Below are 27874 nucleotides of genomic sequence, written 5' to 3'. Positions count from 1 at the left end.
ACAGTGGTTCATTCGAAATGTGCAACTTGATTGGATGAATCACATTTCTTGTTACAGCAACTTACCTTCTGGAGGCAAAATTCTAAAGACTGCTGATAGACACACATAAGAATAGAGACTTAGGTATCAGACCTGCCAGTGCCACCCTCTGTGAGGGAAGAATATTGTTGCAGTCAAAACAGAGAAAAGCTGTGAACATCAATTGATGACATGGCACACAGTTGTTCTGGAAAGACTGCAAAGTGACCAACATTCTACAAGAAATGGAACATTCAGAATTGGCTTGATAAAACAGCGGTTACAGGGGGAATAACAGGAAAGCACACATAGTGGTTAATGTTAACTTTTCCTGCAGCTTTGTTTATCAAATTCTTAACTTATGAAAGTAAATTTACAGTATGTCAAAACATTATTTCTTAAAAAGTGCAGAAGTCCTGTTTGTTATAATATAAAAATGATTCACTGCCACATACACATACTTGGAATTGATACTATGTAGTTCAGTGAATCCAGTAGCATGGTCTCATTAGTTAGATGTAGAAATATCTGTGATTCACTATAGGTGCAGTAAAAATTAGTTTTGCAGTATTTTGCATACATATATTACCAATAGGTGTAAATTACTTTAGTGAACTGGATAGAGTGAAACATTTGTCTAGAGAATACTTTTGCATGACTCTGTTCATTCATCTTTCTTAGTATACTGCTTCGCTATAGGAGTTTTAGCTTCCATGTCAAGGAATTGTTCATATGAAGACCTGTAAATCAGTCACAAATTACCATTCCCAATGGTTTCTTACCACATTGATAATTATCCTACTTACAATTGATTTTATGGTGAAACAGTGACCACTGAAACACATTTCCCACTCTCAAATTACAGCTGCAGAACCACTACCGAAAGTGGAAAATATATGATCTAGAGATCACACAATTCACGTCTTCCATTATTATCGGTTTTCTAAAATGAAGGGTGTGTGAAGATCACATTACTATCTCTTCGTCTCACAGAACTTCTGAAAAGGCAAGAAAAATGTAAAGAATCTTAATTGCACTATTTGTTTACAGAAAGCTAGGGGAAGAATAATTATCACATTCTAGCAACTCTAAAATGTCTTCCTTTTACCAGTACCACAGAGGTTAATTGGTAAACTATGGATATTACAAGAACCCATCATTAATTAATTCTGGTGAGATCTTACCCCGTGGCTGCAAATTTGACTACTTTGCAACTCCCATACATTCCGAACATACAGTATGACTGTGGAGGTGGAAATTCATGAAATTTCTTTGTTTTCATGGAAGGCGCAGATCTGCAGACTCCCACTATTCTGGCTGTTGAAGCAAACTGTACAGCACGATGGCCAATAATTCTCGTAAGGACATAATTTATGTATTTGAAAATCATATATCATCCAAATAATATGTTATTGTCTTCTGTACCACTCCAATTTCATTGTCATTGAGGTATTTATAAAGACATTTTCATGTAAGACAGGATCCAACTCGCTTTTGCATTCACATTCTGGTTCGTGTAATCTAGACCTCATTCCTTATCAAGAGTTTTATTTACATTGGGAGGAAGTGAGACAGGCTGATCATGTAACACTATATATATGCGTGTGTGTGGAGAGGGCAGGGGGGGGGGGGGGTTGGTTTATCTTTTCGGTGACACTGGCATTGTATTTAATTTGTTACTACTTAGGAATAAAATTTAAAAATTTTATGCTTCCATTTGAATAGCCCTCAGTATTATGAGCATTAACTAACATTGACTTTTCACGTACATCTATGTATATCATGATGTTCCATAATCAGACGTTTATGGATAGCATAGGAGTTAACAGTGTATGACTTCATTGTAACTGTACACAAGTTGTTTCGAAACATTTGTACAAAATGATTGGGAAGGATAAATCCAAGAATCAAAACAATGCAAATGTTCCTGTGAAAAAAAAAATGTAGTATCAAACAATGGAAAATCCAGGATGGAATGTAACAATACGAGAGAAGGAAAGTTGCTACTCACCATATAGCGGAGGTGCTGAGTTACGATAGGCACAATAAAAAGATTCACACAATTATGGCTTTCAGCTATTGATGCCTTCAATAGCCGAAAGCTATAATTATGTGAATCTTTTTTATTGTGCCTATCGTGACTCAGCACCTCTGCTATATGGTGAGTAGCAACTTTCCTTCTCTCGTATTGTTACAAAAAATGTAGTATGAATTATTATTATTATGGCATCTAGTAGTGAACTACAATTCTTTCACAAAATATAACACCACATGTTCTTGGTTTATCATTCGGCTCACCAACAGTGACATTCCAAAAATTTACAAATGTGTGGATGCTAATCTGCTTGATATGATCACAGTCAAACAATATGATATTAAGGTTCCTATTGTCAGCACCAGTTTAGGCTCCATTGTGTGCTACTGTATTATTCGCTATGATCCAATCATCCCATGTACATTATATTGATGATTGAATGAATCAATGTATATAATTGTACACTTCCTGTACTACCAGCTAATATGCCATTAGGAGTTCATTACCACATTTGGTTTGTGCACTATTGGGCCCCAGTACACTTACATCTGTAAATATGCTGGTTTCTGTATGACATTTACCTAAGCTATTGAATGGATAATTGAGGATCAACACACTGATTTTTGTGATCTTCTGACCATAGTCTGATAAATATGGATCACTCTGGCGACAACTACAATTAAATACATTGGTGTACCATAAAGCCTATATGTCTTTGTGTGACTGTGTCTGTATGTTTTTAGGTTTCACCAAAAAGGAAGATTCAGATTTTGCATTTAAATTCTCAGTGAAAAGATAATAATGATACAAACTGCTGATGACATTGCAATTACTGGATCTGTTGAATGGGATGAACAGTCTACTGAACACAGAATAAGGATTGCGTCAACCAAAGAAAGACAAAAGCACAGGGTAGTACTGAAAATGAGATTTGTAATAAACTTAGCATTAAATTTTAAGGGACTGGCTCAGCAAAGAGAGGGAATTCTACTAGCTTTCAGATGAAATAGCACATGGATGATGGAACAAGGTGGATACATGAAGCAGACTATGATGGGATTACTAACCAAAAGAAGTCAGATAGTATCAAACATTCATGAAATTTGGTAAAGAAATTTATGATAGTGTATGCCTGAAACAAAGCATTAGATGTAAGTGAATCGTGCTTGATGGGAAAATCATAAAAGAAAGGAATTATAGTATTTGACATCTATTTTACAGGCAAATGCTGAAAATTATGTGGACTGAGAAGGTAAGAAATAAGAATGTTCTCCTCAAAATCAGAAAGAAAAGAAATATATGGAAACATTAACTAGAAAAATAGTTTAATGAAAAGATATGAGGTAACACGTCAGGGAATGACTTCCATGCTATTAGAGAGCAAGAATTTCAGAGGAATAACAGATTATGATGATCAGCATGAGATCTATTCTGAGAGGAAATTGTTGTGAGCAATATCAAACCCATCAGAAGACTGATGACAAAAAAGAACCATTCCTCCTCATGGAGAGACATTTAGAGCATCTCCTGCGATGTGCAACTGTACATTGTTTAAGAGTAATGATGTATTGTATTGCAACATACTGTAGGACATATGCTCGGAGGGGTATTTTATATTGTTTTGATTGTAGGAATATGTGTTTATATTTTATTTCTCAGTTCATGGGATGTTAGCTTTTTCAGAGTTTTACCCATCATTTGGGTGTGTGTGTGTGGAGGGAAACATTCCACGTGGGAAAAATATATCTAAAAACAAAGATGATGTGACTTACCGAACGAAAGCGCTGGCAGGTCGATAGACACACAAACAAACACAAACACACACACAAAATTCAAGCTTTCGCAACAAACTGTTGCCTCATCAGGAAAGAGGGAAGGAGAGGGAAAGACGAAAGGATGTGGGTTTTAAGGGAGAGGGTAAGGAGTCATTCCAACCCCGGGAGCGGAAAGACTTACCTTAGGGGGAAAAAGGACAGGTATACACTCGCACACACACACACATATCCATCCACACATATACAGACCAAGCAGACATAATTAAAGACAAAGAGTTTGGGCAGAGATGTCAGTCGAGGCGGAAGTGAAGAGGCAAAGATGATGTTGAATGACAGGTGAGGTATGAGTGGCGGCAACTTAAAATTAGCGGAGATTGAGGCCTGGTGGGTAACGGGAAGAGAGGATATATTGAAGAGCAAGTTCCCATCTCCGGAGTTCGGATGGGTTGGTGTTGGTGGGTAGTATGCAGATAACCCGGATGGTGTAACACTGTGCCAAGATGTGCTGGCCGTGCACCAAGGCATGTTTAGCCACAGGGTGATCCTCATTACCAACAAACACTGTCTGCCTGTGTCCATTCATGCGAATGGACAGTTTGTTGCTGGTCATTCCCACATAGAATGCATCACAGTGCAGGCAGGTCAGATGGTAAATCACGTGGGTGCTTTCACATGTGGCTGTGCCTTTGATCGTGTACACCTTCTGGGTTACAGGACTGGAGTAGGTGGTGGTGGGAGGGTGCATGGGACAGGTTTTACACCGGGGGCGGTTACAAGGATAGGAGCCAGAGGGTAGGGAAGGTGGTTTGGGGATTTCATAGGGATGAACTAACAGGTTACGAAGGTTAGGTGGACGGCGGAAAGACACTCTTGGTGGAGTGGGGAGGATTTCATGAAGGATGGATCTCATTTCAGGACAGGATTTGAGGAAGTCGTATCCCTGCTGGAGAGCCACATTCAGAGTCTGGTCCAGTCCCGGAAAGTATCCTGTCACAAGTGGGGCACTTTTGTGGTTCTTCTGTGGGGGATTCTGGGTTTGAGGGGATGAGGAAGTGGCTCTGGTTATTTTCTTCTGTACCAGGTTGGGAGGGTAGTTGCGAGATGCGAAAGCTGTTGTCAGGTTGTTGGTGTAATGGTTAAGGGATTCCGGACTGGAGCAGATTCGTTTGCACGAAGACCTAGGCTGTAGGGAAGGGACCGTTTGATGTGGAATGGGTGGCAGCTGTCATAATGCAGGTACTGTTGCTTGTTGGTGGGTTTGATGTGGACAGACGTGTGAAACTGGCCATTGGACAGGTGGAGGTCAACGTCAAGGAAAGTGGCATGGGATTTGGAGTAGGACCAGGTGAATCTGATGGAACCAAAGGAGTTGAGGTTGGAGAGGAAATTCTGAAGTTCTTCTACACTGTGAGTCCAGATCATGAAGATGTCATCAATAAATCTGTACCAAACTTTGGGTTGGCAGGCCTGGGTAACCAAGAAGGCTTCCTCTAAGCGACCCATGAATAGGTTGGCGTACGAACGGGCCATCCTGGTACCCATGGCTGTTCCCTTTAATTGTTGGTATGTCTGGCCTTCGAAAGTGAAGAAGTTGTGGGTCAGGATGAAGCTGGTTAAGGTGATGAGGAAAGAGGTTTTAGGTAGGGTGGCAGTTGATCGGCGTGAAAGGAAGTGCTCCATCGCAGCGAGGCCTTGGACTTGCGGAATATTTGTGTATAAGGAAGTGGCATCAATGGTTACAAGGATGGTTTCCGGGGGTAACAGACTGGGTAGGGATTCCAGGCGTTCGAGAAAGTGGTTGGTGTTTTTGATGAAGGATGGGAGACTGCATATAAGGGGTTGAAGGTGTTGATTACGTAGGCTGAGATACGTTCTGTGGGGGCTTTGTAGCCAGCTACAATGGGACGGCCGGGATGATTGGGTTTGTGAATTTTAGGAAGAAGGTAGGGGTGCGGGGTGTTGGTGGGGTCAGAAGGTTGATGGAGTCAGGTGAAAGGTTTTGTAGGGGGCCTAAGGTTTTGAGGATTCCTTGAAGCTCCACCTGGACATCAGGAATGGGATTACCTTGGCAAACTTTGTATGTAGTGTTGTCTGAAAGCTGACGCAGTCCCTCAGCCACATACTCCCGACGATCAAGTACCACGGTTGTGGAACCCTTGTCCGCCGGAAGAATGATGATGGATCGGTCTGCCTTCAGATCACGGATAGCCTGGGCTTCAGCAGTGGTGATGTTGGGAGTAGGATTAAGGTTTTTTAAGAAGGATTGAGAGGCAAGGCTGGAAGTCAGAAATTCCTGGAATGTTTGGAGAGGGTGATTTTGAGGAAGAGGAGGTGGGTCCCGCCGTGACGGAGGAAGGAACTGTTCCAGGCAGGGTTCAATTTGGATAGTGTCTTGGGGAGTTAGATCATTGGGAGTAGGATTAGGATCATTTTTCTTCGTGGCAAAGTGATATTTCCAGCAGACAGTACAGGTGTAGGACAGTAAATCTTTGACAAGGGCTGTTTGGTTGAATCTGGGAGTGGGGATGAAGGTGAGGCCTTTGGATAGGACAGAGGTTTCGGATTGGGAGAGAGGTTTGGAGGAAAGGTTAACTACTGAATTAGGGTGTTGTGGTTCCAGATTGTGTTGATTGGAATTTTGAGGTTTTGGAGGGAGTGGAGCTGGAAGTGGGAGATTGAGTAGATGGGAGAGACTGGGTCTGTGTGCAATGAGAGGAGGTTGAGGTTTACTGGAAAGGTTGTGAAGGGTGAGTGAGTTGCCTTTCCGGAGGTGGGAAACCAGGAGATTGGATAGTTTTTTGAGGTGGAGGGTGGCATGCTGTTCTAATTTGCGATTGGCCTGTAGGAGGATGCTCTGGACAGCCGGTGTGGATGTGGGAGAGGAAAGATTGAGGACTTTTATTAAGGATGGGAGTTGACAGGTGTGTTCATTGGCTGAGTTGATGTGTAGGTGAAGGATTAGGTGGGTGAGGGCAATGGATTGTTCAGTTTGGAACTCGTATAGGGACTGATGGAAAGAAGGATTACAGCCAGAGATGGAACTTTAAGTGTGAGGCCTTTGGGGGTAATGCCAAATGTCAGACAAGCCTGAGAAAATAAAATATGGGAGTGTAATCTGGCTAGGGCGAAGGCATGTTTGCGGAGGGAATGTAAATAAAACTTAATGGGGTCATTGTGGGGATGTTGTGAGGGTGACATGGTATTAGAAGGTGGAAAGTATAACATGAGGCTGAAATGAAAATGAAAATAAAAATATATGGCGAGAGATAAGGTGAACTAGAAAGCAACTGGAGATCTGGTGTGAAAAAAGGCGAAACGGTGTTGGCTATGGCTGGGCTATGTTGATCCTGTGGTGAACTATGGTTGGTCGACAACGATGTGCACAAAGGTTGTGTGGTTGTGTTGCCGCCAAAACACGTTAAAGGGTGTAGCAATTCGGGAAAATTTCGAAAAAACTGCATGTAAATGTATTAAAAGGAGTGGTTTTGTGGTGGCAGATTGTGAAAATGAGGCTAACAATTGTCTGACGAAGAAATAATGACGTTAAAACCTGTGGGAAGCGGCTAAAAAAGATCAGTGATGTGGGAAAAACGGAAATGGAAAAAAAGCGAAAGTTATTGGAACTAGCCGAAATGGCTCTTTAATAGCTGAATGGAACGGTTTGTGAACTGGAAACGGTGGATTTTATAGCAGCAGTATTGTTGAAAGCGGAAAAAATTTTTTGGTTATGGTTTGGAAGTGGGTTACGTATTATTGAGTATATATTGGACGGATAAAATTGTATGGTAGATTCGGTAAAGAGGAGAAGGTGAATACAAAGTGAAACTACTTGCAAAAACAGAAAGAGAAAATAAGATGACAGGAAAGATTTCGAGATGCAACAGTGACAATAACAAACGTAATTGTTGGGTTCAAATTAATGATATGAATATAATAGAGGGAAACATTCCACGTGGGAAAAATATATCTAAAAACACAGATGATGTGACTTACCGAACGAAAGTGCTGGCAGGTCGATAGACACACAAATAAAACCCAAACATACACAAGAAATTCAAGCTTTCGCAACAAACTGTTGCCTCATCAGGAAAGAGGGAAGGAGAGGGAAAGACGAAAGAATGTGGGTTTTAAGGGAGAGGGTAAGGAGTCATTCCAATCCCGGGAGCGGAAAGACTTACCTTAGGGGGAAAAAAGGACAGGTATACACTCGCTCACACACACACATTTCCATCCGCATTTGTAAAGGCAAAGAGTTTGGGCAGAGATGTCAGTCGAGGCGGAAGTACAGAGGCAAAGATGTTGTTGAAAGACAGGTGAGGTATGAGCGGCGGCAAATTGAAATTAGCGGAGATTGAGGCCTGGCGGATAACGAGAAGAGAGGATATACTGAAGAGCAAGTTCCCATCTCTGGAGTTCTGTCAGGTTGGTGTTAGTGGGAAGTATCCAGATAACCCAGACGGTGTAACACTGTGCAAGATGTGCTGGCCGTGCACCAAGGCATGTTTAGCCACAGGGTGATCCTCATTACCAACAAACACTGTCTGCCTGTGTCCATTCATGCGAATGGACAGTTTTTTGCTGGTCATTCCCACATAGAAAGCTTCACAGTGTAGGCAGGTCAGATGGTAAATCACATGGTAGCTTCCACACGTGGCTCTGCCTTTGATCGTGTACACCTTCCAGGTTACAGGACTGGAGTAGGTGGTTGTGGGAGGGTGCATGGGACAGGTTTTACACCGGGGGTGGTTACAAGGATAGGAGCCAGAGGGTAGGGAAGGTGGTTTGGGGATTTCATAGGGATGAACTAAGAGGTAACGAAGGTTAGGTGGACGGCGGAAAGACACTTTGTTGGAGCGGGGTGGATTTCTTGAAGGAAGGATCTCATTTCAGGGCAGGATTTGAGGAAGTCGTATCCCCGCTGGAGAGCCACATTCAGAGTCTGATCCTGTCCCGGAAAGTATCCTGTCACAAGTGGGGCACTTTTGGGGTTCTTCTGTGGGAGGTTCTGGGTTTGAGGGGATGAGTAAGTGGCTCTGGTTATTTGCTTCTGTACCAGGTCGGGAGGGTAGTTATGGGATGCGAAAGCTGTTGTCAGGTTGTTGGTGTAATGGTTAAGGGATTCCGGACTGGAGCAGATTCGTTTGCACGAAGACCTAGGCTGTAGGGAAGGGACCGTTTGATGTGGAATGGGTGGCAGCTGTCATAATGGAGGTACTGTTGCTTGTTGGTGGGTTTGATGTGGACGGACGTGTGAAGCTGGCCATTGGACAGATGGAGGTCAACGTCAAGGAAAGTGGCATGGGATTTGGAGTAGGACCAGGTGAATCGGATGGAACCAAAGGAGTTGAGGATGGAGAGGAAATTCTGGAGTTCTTGTTCACTGTGGGAAAAATATATCTAAAAACAAAGATGATGTGACTAACCGAACGAAAGTGCTGGCAGGTCGATAGACACACAAACATACACACGAAATTCAAGCTTTCGCAACAAACGGTTGCTTCATCAGGAAAGAGTGAGGGAGAGGGAAAGACTAAAGGATGTGGGTTTTAAGGGAGAGGGTAAGGAGTCATTCCAATCCCGGGAGCTGAAAGACTTACCTTAGGGGGAAAAAAGGACAGGTATACACTCGCGCGCACACACACACACACACACACACACACACACACACACACACACACACACACACACACACACACACACACACATATCCATTCGCACATACACAGACACAAGCTGACATCGTTCGGTAAGTCACATCATCCGTGTTTATATATATATATATATATATATATATATATATATATATATACTTTTTACCTTGAAATTCATTTTCTTTCACATACTGTCATATGTAAAGAAACTGTAGACCAGTAAATATGTTGAGTACACTAAAGCAATTGGTGGCTCTCATGAATACCTTCCACAATCCCACTTCAGGCATGGAATCTGCTAACTCAGAAACTGTTAGAGAAAGGACATTAAACATAAAAAAAAATTTCTCCCTCTGGCTGTGATGGAATGTGTTATTAGACTCAATATACATTAATTTTCAATGTAGTCTTCTTTTTTGATCTAGTAGATTGCACACTCAAAGAGTTGGTGTGGAAAGTCTGCAAAAGAGCCAGCTATGCCTGTATGCCTGTAATAACTTCTTTAGTAGGCTCACCATTTTTACTGGTTGGAAATTTTCATACATGTGGGAATGTGTGAGAGTCACAGGTGGCAAATAAATTGAGTAGGCTGAATATTCCAACATTTTACACCATACGTCCCTCATCTTTTTATTATCTAAGCAGTTTTTGGAGGGGAACATTTTCCATCTCTTTTGATACAGCCCTACAAAGAAAAGAACAGTCAGTTATTTGCTGATGTTTTCTTTTTGGTATGTGTATGTCATCTACAGTAACAAAATGGTGTATAAAATCAGGTGGATTTATTTTAAAATTCTTCAAACAATGTAAGGGTGTTACTGTTCACATTTAGTTTTGAATAACATAAAAGGGATACCATATCCCACTTACACAAAGCTTTCTCATCATATCTTTCATATTAAATATATTATACTTTATCATACAAATTTAAACACCAATGTTGAAACACTATACTGTACCATACCTCAACATTTTTATCTGTGGTTACAATTTTTTGGACATTCTTCAGTATGGATATAGTCCCATTTAAATGTATCCATACATTTGTTAAAAGTTATAAATGATGGAGTACATATCTTGTTAATCTATGTTAATATGTGGTAATTTTTTGCTGACAATAAGATATTTCAAGCAAAGCAAAAATTGTGCAGCCAACGTATTCCAGCATACACATCTTTAAAAAACATACAAACATCACTATTTTAAAATGCTCATAACTTTTGACTTACAACTTTGTGCAGCATGTAGCAACATATCAGCAACATAATACCATTGATTACTTTATCTCTCTTTGTTAGACTGAGAAACCTAATCCTTTCTCTAATAATCCATATCACATATAACTTATCAGAAATTTCTGCAACAGTCCTTTTGTTGTGTTACTGTTTGTTCTGAGTTTATTAATTACTATGTGATAGTGCTGTTACATAAAATAAGCATAAGGTAATCACTTACCTCTAGTGGACTGATGTGCAACATCCATAAATATCTAATAGAAAACAGTTAACTCTAACTTTCAAGCTCTTAGTCTTTTTCTAGTAAGAGTATGTACACACACACACACACACACACACACACACACACACACACACACACACAAGAAAACCCACAGACACCCAAAAATGTATGCTCGTGGTAGTGGACAGCCTAACAAATATTGATTATTAATGACTGTTGTCTGGACAGATAGAGGTAGAGAGAGAGTATCAAAGGATACACAAGACAAGGACATGGTAGCAGGGTAGTGTGTGATTCAGGGATTTTGGCAGATGATGCAGCAGCTGTACAGGACAAAAGTAGTTCAGAGGATAGAGAATGTAATGATAGAGAGAGGGGAACAGGGGTGGGAGAGAGTGAAACAGAGAGAGAGAGAGAGAGAGAGAGAGAGAGAGAGAGAGAGAGAGAGAGAGAGAGCCTACTTCAGGAGGAGTGAAGAAGAGTGGTGGAAGAAGGCATTACGTGGTATGGATTGGAAAGGAATAGTGTGTAGTGTGGAGAGAAGAGAGAAGGGAAAAGGTAAGTTGTGGCAGTGGGAAACAGATTATTGAAGGTTTAGGTCAGGGGGATTGTGAGAGGACAGCATACACTGAAGAAACAATCCCCACCTTAGTATAATGGGTGTTCCAAAAGAATCGAGCTGGAGGCATAATTACAGAAACCGTTTGCTGTATGTTAGAAGTATTGACCCTGTCTGATGGGACACTTGTCCCACCGTGACACAAGGAGGTGAATGGCTGTCTCATAAAATTCCTGGGGCTGTGATGTTAACCAGTTCTGCAAATACAGCTGGATATCATTGTCTGAGATGAATTGTTTGCCCCTCAGAGCCTTTTTAAGCTGACCATAAATGGCATAATCAGAGGTCTGGACTGTATGGAGGGTGGCCGAGAACCTCCCATTTGAATTTCTGCAGGAGTGCCATGACTGTGTTGGCCATATGAGGCTTTGCATTGTCATGGAGCAGAATGACACCCCCACCCCCACCCCCCCTCCTGGTGATTGCCTGTTCGTTTTGATTTGATCGCTTGGTGAAGGGTGGCCAAGGTTTGCAGGTAACACTGGGCATTCACTGTTGTCCCATGCTGCAGGCAGTGAATTAGAAGGGGCCAATCTTGCTCAAAGAAGAGCCTTTCCAGCACTTGTATGGATGGCCTTGGCTTTTTTTGGTGGTGGTGACCTTGGATGCTTCCACTGGAGACTTTGTCGTTTTGATGCTGGTTCGAAGTGACAACACCGTGGCTCATCTCCAGCCACCACTTGTGCCAAGAATGCATTGTCTTCCTGAGCATATTGCTGCAGATGAGCAAGACAGTGTGTCATTTGACATGCTTCGTGGTGTTGTTGAAGACTGTGGGACAACCACTGGGCACACACTTTGTGCAAGTGCAGTCGTTCCTTCACTATGTGAACACTTTGAGTGCTCAGTCCAACCACAGTGGCTATGACTTTCACTGTCACTCGGCAGTCCTGGGTAATGAATGCATCCACCAGCTAGATGATGTCGTCGGTAATGCAGTTTGGTGCTCCAGACCGTGCATCATCAGCTAACAACACCCATCCTTCCTTGAAGTGCTTGTGCCATGCCTTGACCCTTGCAAGGGAGATGCAATGTTCACTGTACACTTGTAACATTCATCAATGAATGTCCGTTCCTCCTACTCCTTCCGCTTCTGTTGATGGCTCCATGTCACTGTTTGCAATGTGACTGGCAGTGTTGTATGACTGATGCATGCTGCTTCTAGATCTGTATAGTCACATTATGTGCACGCATGCCCTCTAGCAATGGGCTGTGAACCTCCAAGCTCTGGTTGGAACCACACCTCTTTACACATGCCACAATATTACCCTCCTGTCACTGGTTTGTGCATTCCAGACTCCGACTTGTTTCTTTCTGAATGCTTGTAATAATTCAGAGAAACTTATGATAGAAGGCAATACTGAAATGGCCCTTATTATAAAGCAGATGTTGAATAAATTAGTGTTGTGCCACACACAATTTTTGGCAACTCAGTGGCCAAGTTCGCAGTTTGAAAAGTTTGGCAGTGGCCATTTGTGCAAATGGACAGTTGGTTACTTGTCATGCCCTTAGGAAATGCTGTACAGTAACTGCAGCATAGTTGATACACTGGATGGTTACCGTGTAATTAAACTTGCCCTATTTAATATGTTATAACATATGAAAACTAATTAACATAAAAGTACCAAACTTGGTATCATTAATGTACAGAGTATGGGGTGCACGATTTCCATGTGTCACACTGCCACCGCCCAGTTCCAACTAAGGCAACAAGATATCTTAATCATTCATTGTAATTCATAGTCTCACACACCTGACCAATTGCACTGCACTTGTTGACATGTCAACATGAGCTTGGACAAAAGGAGTAGGGTATTATTGGTGAAGTTCTATTATCAAAACGACAGTGATGCTACAGCTGCACTTCAAGAATGCCACTGGCTGAAAGGATTACAGAAGGGTCCTCTTCCTCCACCTGCTGTGCGGTGCATGATGAAGTTGCTATGGCAGACAATGCTGCATGCAATTTCCAATTGTCAGGCAGCACACATGGTGTGTGAGGACAGTTGAACATCTTGTGGTACACTGCACAGAAGCTGCTTCAAACTATTCTCAAATGGTACTGTACAAGATCCATATTGTACAGCTTGCACCACAGGACAAACAATGACAGGTTGACTTTGCTCTCCACTTTCTTACAAGGACTGAAGTTGACAAGGGCTGGCCCTGGACCATCCTTTGGACAGACAAAGCTCATTTTTCTCTGACAAGTGAGGTGAACACACAGAATTGCCGAATGTGGGGATCCTCACCTCCAGTCACTGTGCATGAAGTTTCTCTGTGTGGTGAATGTTTCACTGCTATGGTGTGGCTTTGCAGCTATGTTCATCATTAGCCCATTCTATTTTGAACAGGTTGGCACTTAAGGATCAAAGAAATGCAGTGTAATGGGTGAGCATTACTGCTGTATGCTTCGCCAGCATGTCATACCCGCCCTACAGGAGAGAGATCCATTGAACTCAGTTTTCATGCGAGATGGGGCCCCACCATACATCGCTCATGATGTTCACCTATTTCTCTGAAATACATTTGGAAATGATTGAATTGTGAGCCAATCATTTCCAAATGCTTGGCCAGCATGATCACCTGATCTCATTCCCTGTGATTTCTGATTGTGGGGCTACATGAAGGACAGGGTTAACCAGATAGCCAGCATACCTAAGGACATGCAATCCTGTGCTTCCAGACTCTTCTGGACACTGATGGGTGCTGTATTGAGCCCCTTTTGTAGCCAAGATGGTACCTGGTATGTAATGGTGTGATGTACCACAGCAGTACATTAAAAGTGTTTCAGTTGAATTGATTCTGCATTATTTCTCTTTCCCATGTCCTTGAGAATAATGCTGCCATGTTTGGTACTCATACAGTAATTCGTTTCTGTGTTATAATGTGTTAAATAGGGAAAGTTTAATTATAACCATCCAGATTAATATGGTTGATTTCATACTTGGCCCTTCCTTTTATTGGGTCGAAGACACATGTGACTGGACTGTGGTAGGACTTGGTTGGTGGACGTGTGGGACAGGTTTTGCACAAAAGTTGACCAAAAGGGAACAACACATGGGGTGCAGGTTCCTCCCCCCCCCTCCCTACCCCCTCCTCCTGAAGCAGTCTCTCTCTCTCTCTCTCTCTCTCTCTCTCTCTCTCTATACATGATGACTGGGTGTTGTGTGATGTCCTTAGGTTAGTTAGGTTTAACTAGTTCTAAGTTCTAGGGCCCTGATGACCATAGATGTTAAGTCCCATAGTACTCAGAGCCATTTGAACCATTTCTCTCTACATGTCTCCCTCTTCACCACCACCTTCCTCTCTTTAACTCCTCCTCCTCCCCTCTCACTACCCCTTATATGATCTACCCTCTAAACTTCTAACTAAACTTATCCAGCAACCAAGCCATGTACTGGAAGACCTGCCACACACTTCCATGATACCCCATCCTTGTTTTGTGTGTCGTTCGTTATTCCTCCCCCACCCCTCCCCCCCTCCCATGGCCATCCACCTAGACCATTAGTTTCAGTAATCAGTATTCAATAATCAGTCTCACCTCTATCACGGGTGTCTTTGATTGGGTGTCTGTGTGGCTGTGTGTGAGAATGTATGTATTCTCACTAGGAAAAGAGCAATATTTGAAAGTTAGTATGAGGGTAATCCCAAAAATTAGGTATCCTTTTTTTTATAAGTACAGAACTCTGTTTGTGTGGCTGTTGGTCACACTGTTATGAATAGTGCTTCAAGCGCTGTGTGTAAACATGCGCACCCCACACAGAGGCACTCAGTCTTGTCTTGGCAGCCATTGAGAATGGAGCTCCCATTGGATATTACCGCCAAGTGCGAATTGCGCGCAGTTATTCAGTTTTGGAATGCAAAGGGCACTGCGCTGATTGAAATCCATCGCCAATTGACAGAACTGTATGGTGAGTCGTGCATGGATGTCAAAAATGTTTGTAAGTGGTGTACAGAGTTTGCAGCTGGTCGGACCGAAATTCACAATGAACAGAGGAACGGGACACCATCAGTTACTGAGGAGACAGTGTTGAAGGTTGAGCATAGCATGCGTGAAGATCGGCGGATCACCCTGGATGATCTCAGCACATTGGTTCCCAAGGTTTCCTGAATCACCACTCACAGAATTTTAATGGAAACATTGAATTACTGGAAGGTGTGCGCAAGATGGGTGCCATGCATGCTGACTGAGGACCACATGCGGCAACAAGTTGATGCTTCCTGCAGATTTCTTCACCGCCTTGCAGCCGAACAGGACAACTTTCTGGACTCAGTTGTCACAGGTGACGAAACCTGGGCATACCACTTTACACCTGAGACCAAGCAACAATCACGCCAGTTCATAACTTTCTGAACAGCAAGGCGGCGAGCTGGTATGACATTGGCATACAAAAACTGCCACAGCGTTTACAAAAATGCATTGACAAATGGTGATCATGTCGAAAAATAGCTAAATGTTCAAGCTGTAAACTGATGTAAACCATTGTATAAATAAACAGGCCTATGTACTTATAAAAAAATAGGAGATCTTACCTTTGGGATTACACTTATATTAACTGTTCTCTATTATGTGTTTATGTGTGCTGCACGGCAGTCTACTATAGGTACAGGGTTGCCTTTCCGTTATTTTACATATTTTTCCACACAGGAATTTCCATTAACATTGTCAATATTATAAAACTCCGTATACTTAATCAATGACTGATGCCTGCAATGCTTAGAGAGAGATGGTTGTAGTGGAACTACATTACACTGCTTCTAGATAATGCCATGCTCTACCTCTTAATGGACTGAGTTGTGCAGCATCATTATTGACTATGTTAACAGTCATCTGCAATACATTCTGACTGCAGAAATGTAATAACAAATTTATGGCTGTAGCAGAAACTACTCAGATGTTTCTATATTTAAGCTGTATAGTGACGTTTTATTGTTCGTACATGCACAGATTAAAATTCTGTGAGTTGCCTGATTTCTGTAAATTTATATTTTGTCCATTTCCACATCCCTGAAAGTTCCCATTCTTTCATTCTTGGTTGATCCACCAAACATTGTGAATGAATAGATTTTAAAAAAAATATCTTCAATATTAAATAGGAGAGATTGCAACTCACCACATATAGGAGGCATTGAAAAGCAAACAGGCACAACTAAAAGTTGACTAATCTGTCATACAAAGTACCTCTTCAGAGGTAAAAAAAATGCACCCACACATTCATACAAGAACAAGTCACCCACATTCAGCCACTGTCTCACCTCTGGGCACAGTCGGGCCTCATCACTGGGACACAACAGTGGCCACTTGTGTGTGTGTTATGTGTGTGTGAATGTATGAGTGAGTTTTTCTACCTCTGAAGAAGGACTTTGTCTAATAGCTTAATCTAATTTTAAATAAGCTGAAATTTCATTTGATGACATTCTGGATCAAGAAGTTTTCAGAGAAAAAGTCAAAATTACTAAAAACCTTATTTCGCTTACTTCGCCAGTTCCACATCCTGCCTGCAAATGGTCAAAACAGAGAAAAGAAGCACAGTCAGCCAAAATGAAAATCTACTGGCAGTAGAGGAAAACACAATCAGGGAACAGAGAAAAATTTTCGTGGTCGATAGGAGGGGGGTGGGGGAGGGGGGTGGGGGAGGGAGGGGATGGGGGGAAGCCCATCTGCATCTCGACACCACCTCTATCTCGCGAAGAGCAATGTATGCTGTTTCACATAGTTGTTATTCTGTTCTGTATTTTCCAGTGCTCATTAAATAAAAATAAAAAAACTTGAGACAGACAGCAAGACAACAAATAGGATATTGCAATACTTTAAGATAGATTCATTTTTGATACTTAAATATCGTGTTTTATGAGAAATATGGATATACAGCTGATAGATAAATTGACTACTGTGTTAGTTTTACTAATAAAAACATACCAACATAAAATAAATAATTATGTAACTGAGTGAAGCCTCTATAAAACTACGTTTTCATCACTTTCACTGGCATTCATTGTATATGACTTCTTTGTATCCTGCAACCTATTAGGTTGGTATTAGTCAAATTACATAATAAAATCTGAACTATATTTTCCCTTCATGTACTTTAATAGTTTTTAAACCATATTTCACCATCGTCTAATCATTCAGAAATCATTACTAGGCAATTAAATTAGTTTCTAATATAATTAACAATCCCCATGTCACATAATGATTTGCGAAGTACTCCTGTTATTTTTCTTTAGGGAGACATTAAATAGTTGATACACTACAGTTCATTTTCTGTAGGGAGCACAAACATCACATGTTAGGTCTCTGCTTTGATTTGTTGACTCAGAAGTTTAACACTCTCCTACTACCATGTAGCTATGAGGAAGCTCTTATTAAAAGTGTGTGGTGTTGTATTTTAAATATAGAAGGTAGTTTTAAAAGTTTACACTTAATAAATTTAATTAACAATGGACTAAATAGTTTTAAAATAATTATGTGTGCACTTTATCTCATCAAGCTCTCAGAAGAACTTGGAGTAACTGTGTCACAGGTTATTGTGTGGTAACCATTCCAGTTAAAATTTATTATTTTAACTTCTTCATTATTTTGTTATAAAGGAACTCAGTTCTTGATCATTGGAAGTAAATACATTTTTAAAGAATTTGTTTTTGTATGTTTGTTCCACTATTCAACTTTACTGCATACGAGTTCTCCATTATTATCCCACCTGAGGTAGGGTAGTATTTCAATGTGGCTGCCAGATAGGTTTGTTATGATTGTTGTGCCAAAAATTGATCATTTACTTGATTCAGCTTTAGCTGAGAACATCTAAATGCACAGGTCACACTTGCTGTGGCATAAATATTTCTGTATTAAACTCAGAAAGCTTTACTAAGTATAGTTTATACATAAACACCAGTACCATAGTGAACTAAGTGTAGTGCAAATTTAATTAGCTATTCCTATAGAGTAGAGAGGAATTTGAGGCTTTTAAATAATAACTAGAGGAAAACTAGCTGAAGATATGAATAATCTGGTAAATAGAAAATAAATAATTCTAACATAAATGTATTAAAATAATTTTTTAAATATCTACATTTTATTTTTATTGCATAAAGCTGTATGGTAAATAAAGAGAGGGAAAACAAGAAAACGAGATAAATCATTGGTTCTGTAGGCAGCATGTTATATGTATGTTTCTCCATAAAATTTCCCAGTGAACAACATAACATAGATGTTTAGCACTACATATGAGATTTTGTGTCATAGTTTCCATGCACAAAGAAAGTCACAGGAAATGTATATCTGCACCACACTTATGTTTCTGGCACTAGAGAGGAGTATTAAAATGGTTTTAAAAAATACTTAAATGAAGAGAAATTTTCAAATGCACCAATAATATAAGTTTTTGTTTTTGTTCATTTTATCTTAAAACTATATTACAGAAATATCAGTTTCTGCTTTTTCACGTGATGTGGGAAGTTCTGACTGGGTTTCTCCACTTTTTTGTCCCTTTTATGTTCAAGTTAAAAGAAACATTCATTGAACTATATACACATATTGAAGTACATGTTGATAAATGAAGATGCATTTTCAAAGATGAATGTGACATCATAATTTGTTTCCTGTTTCACACCCAAAATTTCATTTCCTCCCTTTGCAGCAGTTGTGAAAATTATCATTCCTTTCCCGTCTGATCAACAATTTAATCTCACTCTGTTCTCCAGTAAACTTGATGGCTGAGTGTTGTGAGGCCTCCATGACATACGCAGATAAATATAAAATAGAATTCAACTTCTATAGGTTCCTAGTGTCAGTTTTGTGTGAGGTATATATTTCAGATAAAAAATATAACACAGCTGTCAAACTGGGCATTTACTTGAAATTCAGGTTGGTACATATTTATGTGCACATTTCAGTATTTACTATCTGACTTGTTGCTAAAAGATTCTGATCCACTGTAATGGTAAACTTCTTCATAAGTTCTTGTGTACTTTGTTAATGGTTGAACTTCAATAGTCATTTTCCTGTCATCAAATATATGACAGTGAATCAATGGCAATCAATACTAAGATCTGTTAGTGTTGGAGGCAGCTATGGTTGCTAATCCAAAGACATAGGCCTCCAAGTTCACTGGTGCAGAAGAATCCCACGGTCAGTTGAAGGACACAACAGGAAGACATACCAGAGGCAGTTCCTACAACATACTGCCTGTTGCAAGGTAGATATTGTTCATTTATTTTCTAATGCAGCCACAGGCCAAGCTAAACAATGCGCTTTTTGGACGACAGCTACATGCTGCATAAGGTTCCTCTGATGGTTTTCAACTTGGCATTGGAAAAAATATTTTTCTGCTTGCGTATCAACTTGGAATGAAGTTGCTTAGCTACAGGTGCTTCTCTTAGCTGCATAGGCTAAGGTATAAATTAAAGGTACATTTTTTGAGAACAAAATGAGTATTCTGCAAGTTTTGAAATAAGGACTTCTTTTAGTCTATTTTCAGCCATAAATTGATTTTAGTATCAATGCTAATTCTCTGAAAGTGGTATTTTATTAGCTAGATAGTGACTGTTACACAACAAGATTGGTTACTGAAAATTTCCTCCACTTCAAAATTTTGCAGAATGCTCTAGCATGCAGCATCATAGCTCAGCTTAAACAGTTAAGATAATTTATGATTTTACTATGATACAACTGTTTACAAAGAGTGTCATAGGAATTCTTTGTTTAATTGGGTGCAATATTTGACATTTAAAAACAGCAAATTTAAAATATGTGGATTTTCACAGACTTACCAGATACGTATATATGAGATGTTCCACTGTTTCTGCAGCAAATGTCTAGGGGTGATGGATCACATCATGGGGAATAACTTCTATTGCAAAATGTTTCCTGAAACTAGTCACTGACACTTTAGTAACACTAGTTATCCTATAATATTCACCAGTCATGGAATGGCAGAGAAAGGAAGCTAGAATTTAATGTCCTGTCGACATTGGGGTCATTAGAGACAGAGTACAAGCTTAGAATGATTAAGGGATGGGGAAAAAATTGGCTGTGCCCTACCTAAGGCACCTTCCTGAATTTGCCTAGAGTGATTTAGGGAAATCGTGGGAAACCTAAATCAGGATGGTCAGATGCAGATTTTAACCATTGTACTCCAAAATTCAAGTGTGCTAACGACAGTGCAACTTCATTCAGTTGGGACAACAAGGTTTCGTTGAACTAGCAGAGTCTGTTAACCAGCTGTCCTGCATACTATCTACTCCAGTAACTTGAAGAAGTGATTTTCAACATGAAAACCTTAAGAATTAATGTCTTTAATTGGAGAAAAACATTTTAGAATTGTATCAGGAACTTTAATTTTACTGGGGTGACCCACTGTCATAAGGAGTAAATGACTCAGCTGTAGGCAGTATACAAGGCAAACACATACCACTCTGTGCCTATGTCCTACCACCTCTCAGGGATGTAACCAATACAAAAGGACACCCCATGTTGCTAGGAATTGTCAGCAAATGTTTTCTTTCAAACAAAAGTTGTTTCTCATGATGTGATCCATCAACACTAGATGTTTGATGCAAGGACTCTGAAACACACTGTATAAGCATGAGTAAATGTATTTCAGACTGATTCATGTAACGAGAAATTCGTAGAATGTACGGAAAATAATGGTAGCATCTGACAATTTATTCAGTTATTCTTTTGTATTTTCATAATACTTGTATTTCCATTGTGGCGAATTTCAAATTTTTTCTAATGCAAATCATAGTTTTAGAGTACCCCTTTCCCCTGTTCACACTTACAATACAGTCCAAGTGACACAACAGCACTTCTTCAGTTGTTTCTGTTAAAGCTAATGCGGAACTTGAATTGAGTAACTGCTAGTATACATTGACCTATAAATTCTCAGCAGAGGTAATAATATTATTTTAGGTATGTTTCATAAAATATTGGTATTATGAATTAGTATTTGAGCAAGCCAGAATATAAGTAATCAGAGCAGTATTATATACTGTAAGTACGAAGGACCTAACCTGCTGTAGATTAGATCTGTGAATTGTAACTTTTACAGATGTTATTAGACTATGTCTGAGTTACAAACTTTTCTGCATACATGCATTTTGGCTGCAAAAAGCAAACCTAAAGACACACTTTTATGATTGTCAGCATAACTGCCACAGCCCATTGCATTTGATGCTAACTAGTGCTAAACATATGGCGTATGCTAAAGTACCATCATTGCATATGTTTGCACACACAAATCAAGACTGTGTGTGTGTGTGTGTGTGTGTGAGAGAGAGAGAGAGAGAGAGAGAGAGAGAGAGAGATGGAAGGGTACACTCTCCACATTTTTGTGTTTATGTATTGTCTTTTATTACTCCTCACTTAACTTTCCTTATCAGCATTTGCCTTGGCACAGTTTGTCAACTCAGATCCTAATGAAAGGGTATCAATGAGTAATTTCAGATGTTTCCTTTTTCCCTGTCTATGTGTATTCAGATTTTCCAAAATTTATGTCCTAAAATTATGGGACGGAGTTTCTGGCCTGTTCTTACCTTCAACAGAAGTGTCAGTACTGCCATCATAATCATATAAAAGTACTTACACTATTCAGGTCACCAAGTCTGTCTCAAAATTTTAAAGTAAGTTTTTTTCAAGAGATTTTTTCTTTTGATACAACATTTATTATGTTGAATATTTCCAAAAGTCAATGTACCTTATGTAGGACCATACATTTGAGCAATGTTATAGGGAGAATGACTTGTTTTTGAATGGAAACTATTTCACAGAACAACAGTTTCTGTTTGCTTCCAATCACCCAATGCCTGTCACTTGCTGTATGTACAACAAACTTGTCATAACTGTACCAATTTAGGTCTGTACACCTTATTCCTTGCAGGTGTTTGTAAGATGTGACTCACTTCAGTTGTGGCTAATCATTTATAAAATTTTATGGTACCGATATTTATGCTGTTCAACATTTATAGTAATGGAGGAGGCTGTAACCATCCAACAAATGGGAAAAGAATACAGTTTTGGAAATTGTGGCTAAAACTGATCGTTCCAGTGCACATTCCTAAACAATACTGCCTGTAACAGGATTTAAAAACTCTACAGTGCTTCAATAAAAAACATCTATGTTGTTGATGAATTTGTGTCTTTGAGTATATTCTGTGATCAGTGATACTAATGCAGTCATAGAATGGTACACAGGATCACTAAACTGAGTTGCAAATTCTGTTTATTTGGTAAATTGATAAAGAAATTAGCCATTACATGTATAAACTATTTGAAGCACCTATTGCCCATCAATGTGTGTAATAGCCATATCCACCCTACAAATAAATCAAATCACATCTACATACATACTCTGCAAACCATTGTGAAGTACATGATAGATGGTACTTAGCACTGTACCACGTGTCAAGGTTTCTTCCCGTACCAGCTCCACATGGAGTGCAGGAAGAATTACTCCTTAAATGCCTCTATGTGAGCTGTGATTAATCAAATCGTCTGTTTGTGATCCATACAGGAGTGATACACAGGGGCTCAAAAATATCTCAAGATTCTTTGCCTAATACTGGTTCGTGAAGCGTTGTAGGAGGCTTCTGTGGGATTATTGGTAGCTATCTTCACAGTGGGTAGATACTGCCTAATGGTCACATAATAGCATTGCAGACATGTAATTCAACAAATTCCCAGTTATTTTCCTGAGTGTGCCTCCTTGTGGCTTGGAAATTGCTTGCAATTAGGGGTAACCAATAAATACACCTGATTTGATATAAAAAAGAATGAAAAATGGGATAAACAGTATCTGTTTTTCTGTGAAAATTTTAACAGTTGATGTCTCTGTCTCTTTCAACACTATGGAAGCAACAAGATGTACATCATTTGTTAAAAGACATCTCACAGTACACCATAAGATGCATTTAAAAAAAAATTACTTGCCAAACTGGTATTCAGACTTATAGCCCATCATCAGTGACATTTACTGTATATGTTTATATCAAACAATGTGTGTGTGAAGTATGAAATCTGTATGATGTTAAAACTGATGTCAATCTCTGTGATACACAGCTTGGCATGTGTACATGTTACATCTGTCAAATACTATATGGCCAGTATAATCAAGAAATTTGGCCATCTAGCATTGTACATATGACTACAGCTGTACCACAGAGAACCTAAAAATTTCATCGTAAAGATTTCCTTCTTGAAACAAACAAAGATGATGTGACTTACCAAATGAAAGTGCTGGCAGGTCGACAGACACACAAACATACACACAGAATTCAAGTTTTTGCAACAAACTGTTGCCTCATCAGGAAAGAGGGAAGGAGAGGGAAAGACGAAAGGATGTGGGTTTTAAGGGAGAGGGTAAGGAGTCATTCCAATCCCGGGAGCGGAAAGACTTACCTTAGGGGGAAAAAAGGACGGGTATACACTCGCGCACACACACACATATCCATCCACACATATACAGACACAAGCAGACATATTTAAAGACAGAGAGTCTGTCTTTAAATATTTAAATATTTCCAGCTGAGAGTACGAGTGTAGGACAGTAAATCTTTGACGAGGGCTGTTTGGTTGAATCTGGGAGTGGGGCTGAAGGCGAGGCCTTTGGATAGGACAGAGGTTTCGGATTGGGAGAGAGGTTTGGAGGAAAGGTTAACTACTGAATTAGGGTGTTGTGGTTCCAGATTGTGTTAATTGGAATTTTGAGGTTTTGGAGGGAGTGGAGCTGGAAGTGGGAGATTGAGTAGATGGGAGAGACTGGGTTTGTGTGCAATGAGAGGAGGTTGAGGTTTGCTGGAAAGGTTGTGAGGGGTGAGTGAGTTGCCTTTCCGGAGGTGGGAAACCAGGAGATTGGATAGTTTTTTGAGGTGGAGGGTGGCATGCTGTTCTAATTTGCGGTTGGCCTGTAGGAGGATGCTCTGAACAGCCGGTGTGGATGTGGGAGAGGAAAGACCCTACCTGTCATTCAACAACATCTTTGCCTCTGCACTTCCGCCTCGACTGACATCTCTGCCCAAACTCTTTGTCTTAAAATATGTCTGCTTGTGTCGGTATATGTGTGGATGGATATGTGTGTGTGTGCGAGTGTATACCCGTCCTTTTTTCCCCCTAAGGTAAGTCTTTCTGCTCCCGGTATTGGAATGACTCCTTACCCTCTCCCTTAAAACCCATATCCTTTCGTCTTTCCCTCTCCTTCCCTCTTTCGTGATGAGGCAACAGTTTGTTGCAAAAGCTTGAATTCTGTGTGTATGTTTGTGTTTGTTTGTGTGTCTGTCGACCTGCCAGCACTTTCATTTTGTAAGTCACATCATCTTTGTTTTTGGAAATATTTTTCCCACGTGGAATGTTTCCCTCTATTATGACTGATGATGATGGGGTGTATGCCTGAATACATTGCACAATTAAATTTTTTGTAAATTCAGATTATGATGTATTTGTCTTTGAATGCTGCAGAGAATCCAGCATACAAAGTTTTCACATGCATCATTATTCGACTGCTCAAATTGACAGTGGGCAAATCCAAAACACTAACAGCTGAAGTATGAGTGTAAGCAGTAGAGGAGAAACTGTTCCCCAAACATAAAAAAGACCATCAAAAACTGAGCTAGAATCTTGACCTATTGTACAGACAGAAGTATAAGTTCTATATCATTTAAAAGAAAGGCAGAACATATAATGGTTGACTGGCTAGTATCAAATGTACCTGCAACCATTTGTCATGAAACCTTCAAACTATTTCACCATTAACCTTGAAATTAATGAGTTGCTACTCCTCCACACCAACTCATAACTTGAATCCAGGCCATGCTCTTACTCAGGAGTTTATAGAGTTCAGATTTCCAGTCAAGAGAATGTTATCAATAATGTATTGTCAGTGCACATTGTCACTGAGACAGGGATTCATAATAATGTTTGTGTTACTACTGTAATATCAGTTGCACATTCAGATTTTTTCACACCCTATGACCTAATGAGCTGCATTCCACATCAGCCTTTCCTCAGACAATAGCTCTACAATCATGAAACTAACCACTCACCTATTTTGAAAATAATAATAATAATGATAATAAACAGCATCCCATTTGCAGAGGCCGTGATTGATTTATTGTAAGGTATTTCTTTTTATTTTTGAGTTATACTCACCTTTTACCTGTTTCTAACTTCCATAGCATCAAAACTGACCCTTTGGCTAAATTTGTGTCCTTCTCCTATCTTAACGGCTCCCTCACAATACAGTGCTCAGATTAATTTAGCTAGTGCAGAAAGCCTTTCCTCTTTAATCCTCAAAGGAATTTTTTTGCCCTAGAGTTCAGACTTTTCAAGACTTAACCTTTGTCTCTTTGTCACCCTGTTGGTATTATGAACTCTGAACAATATGAATATTTTTTTTATTTTTAGTCACAGTAATATTATTTTACTTAAGCAGGGTTGTTGCAGCTGGTTACATGTTACTTAATATTTCCAGTAGTGAAATTCTCTCAGCTGTGCTCCAAGTTGCTCCTAGCACTTATTCTGTTTTTGCAGTAGTAGATACACCTACATGATTTCTTCAACTCACTGTCTTTTGGTGAATTAGCTGCCTGATGTTATATAGACTGTTGCAATAGGTTCACCAGCTTCGTTGCATATTTTAAAATTTTATGCTTAGTAGTGAATTCAGCCTTTTCTATTGGCAACGTATTACACTATGAAAAATTTAAATTGACAAAGAGATTTTTGTTGAGTATTTTTTCCCTCTTTACTTTCTTCATTGCTAATTTTCTTGAACATGGCTAATTGTAGTGTGCTAGAATTTATTTTGTGGTGAATACTATGACTTTCTTACCACTGCTCTTTCACTCAAGAGTCCAATTTTCTATTATACAAAAATACCACTGACAATAATGAATTTAATGGAAACACTTTTAAGTCAGTTTAAAGGAAAAAACATATTATTCAGACAGACAGTTGCCTGATCATGGGACTCCAAAACATGAAGTAGAAAGCTCATTGTTTCATATTACTGGTATGTAATTTTTTAATCTTCAAATACTTTTACTATACACTTGATAAAGACTTTCAGATTTTAGATTCACAGTATAACTAATGAAATACACAGTGCAGCTTTGTATGGGAGTTTCTCATTTCCAGTCTATACTGAAAGCACAAGTTATGTATTTGTCACTTGTTGCAACTGTATTTTCACTATTTTTAGTTTCTTTCAACATGTTTTCATAGTGATAATTTACAGTTCTGTTAATAAATGTTTCCAGTACAGAGCAAACAACAATATTTAGTTTAATTAACTTTCTGAATCAGAACATGTTTCTTCTTTTCTTTCTTGTTGACCTGTTGACCAGAAGTTTATACTGATACAGTGGAAGATGACAACATCAAGGAACTTTCTTGTATGTGTTAAAATCATTTTAAAGCTTTTTTGTCACTTCAAATTCCTCAGTTATTTTTTATCTTTTTGGTCTATTAATAAAGTTTATTTAAATGTGCTATCATATTTTATATTATATTATTGTTTCTACTTTAACAATTTTTGTATATACATTTTCTTCCGTCTTGTTTTCATTTTTTCTTTCTTTTTTGTGTAGGGTAATGACAGATAATTGTATGCTTTATTTACAGAAAATACAAAAACTTTTGCTCCCTGTGTATCAGTGAGTACAAAATATCAACAAGGCCAGCACCGTACGAAAGCATGCGGCATGTTGTTGAAGTGTTAAGGAGCGAGGTTCTTGACTGTAAACTTGTGCATCCATTTACAGTGTATTATAAGTGAACTGATGTGATGTAATGACTAAACAAATAAATACCACTTCATTTATCAATAATTGTGGTGAATCTTAATGCATTTTAGATGGCAACTGAAGATCTGAGAGTTAGTTACAGTTATTGTGTATTGTATACATCAGATCTGTATCACACAGTCACAGCAGTGTTGATGGTAAAGATATGCCCGTCACACAAATATGTCAGGTAGAGAATTAAAAGCTATTTCAACTAAATGCTTCTAAAATCTTGGATGAGTGACTGAAAATTATCATTTATAGTTATTTAATTGCAGCATTGCTACAGTAGAACACTAGTTCTGTAGTAGGATTAATAATGTCACTTTTAGAGGGTTCCACATTGTTCAGACAATATTAATTACATAGAAATTTATTTTACCCAAGCCACTATGAAAAAAGGAATATTTCCTCAATTTCTTCTTTTTACCAGCCATGAAACCAGACGTGTGTCTTGAGATTCTTAAGCAGTTATTTCATTATTCTAACATATTATTCTGAATTGTCTATTTCTTCATTCTGTTGTTCTTACCCTTTCTCA

At 39.4% G+C, this 27874-nt stretch overlaps 1 protein-coding gene across 1 annotated transcript in view; it reads left to right on the top strand.

The window, feature by feature from the left end:
- The window catches only part of LOC126209975 (potassium voltage-gated channel protein eag-like), a 125075-nt gene extending 97765 nt beyond the window's left edge, over positions 1 to 27310 (top strand). Inside the window, exon 5 of the mRNA XM_049939086.1 lies at positions 27173 to 27310. Coding sequence (XP_049795043.1) covers positions 27173 to 27208 — 36 coding nt within the window. The 3' untranslated portion in view covers positions 27209 to 27310. The remainder of the gene's footprint in view (positions 1 to 27172) is intronic.
- Positions 27311 to 27874: the final 564 nt, after the last annotated feature.

This window comes from Schistocerca nitens, chromosome 10, assembly GCF_023898315.1.
Source record: "Schistocerca nitens isolate TAMUIC-IGC-003100 chromosome 10, iqSchNite1.1, whole genome shotgun sequence".
Classification (NCBI taxonomy): domain Eukaryota; kingdom Metazoa; phylum Arthropoda; class Insecta; order Orthoptera; family Acrididae; genus Schistocerca; species Schistocerca nitens.
Note: the sequence above shows the minus strand (reverse complement) of the source record. Positions and strands in the feature narration are given on the sequence as shown.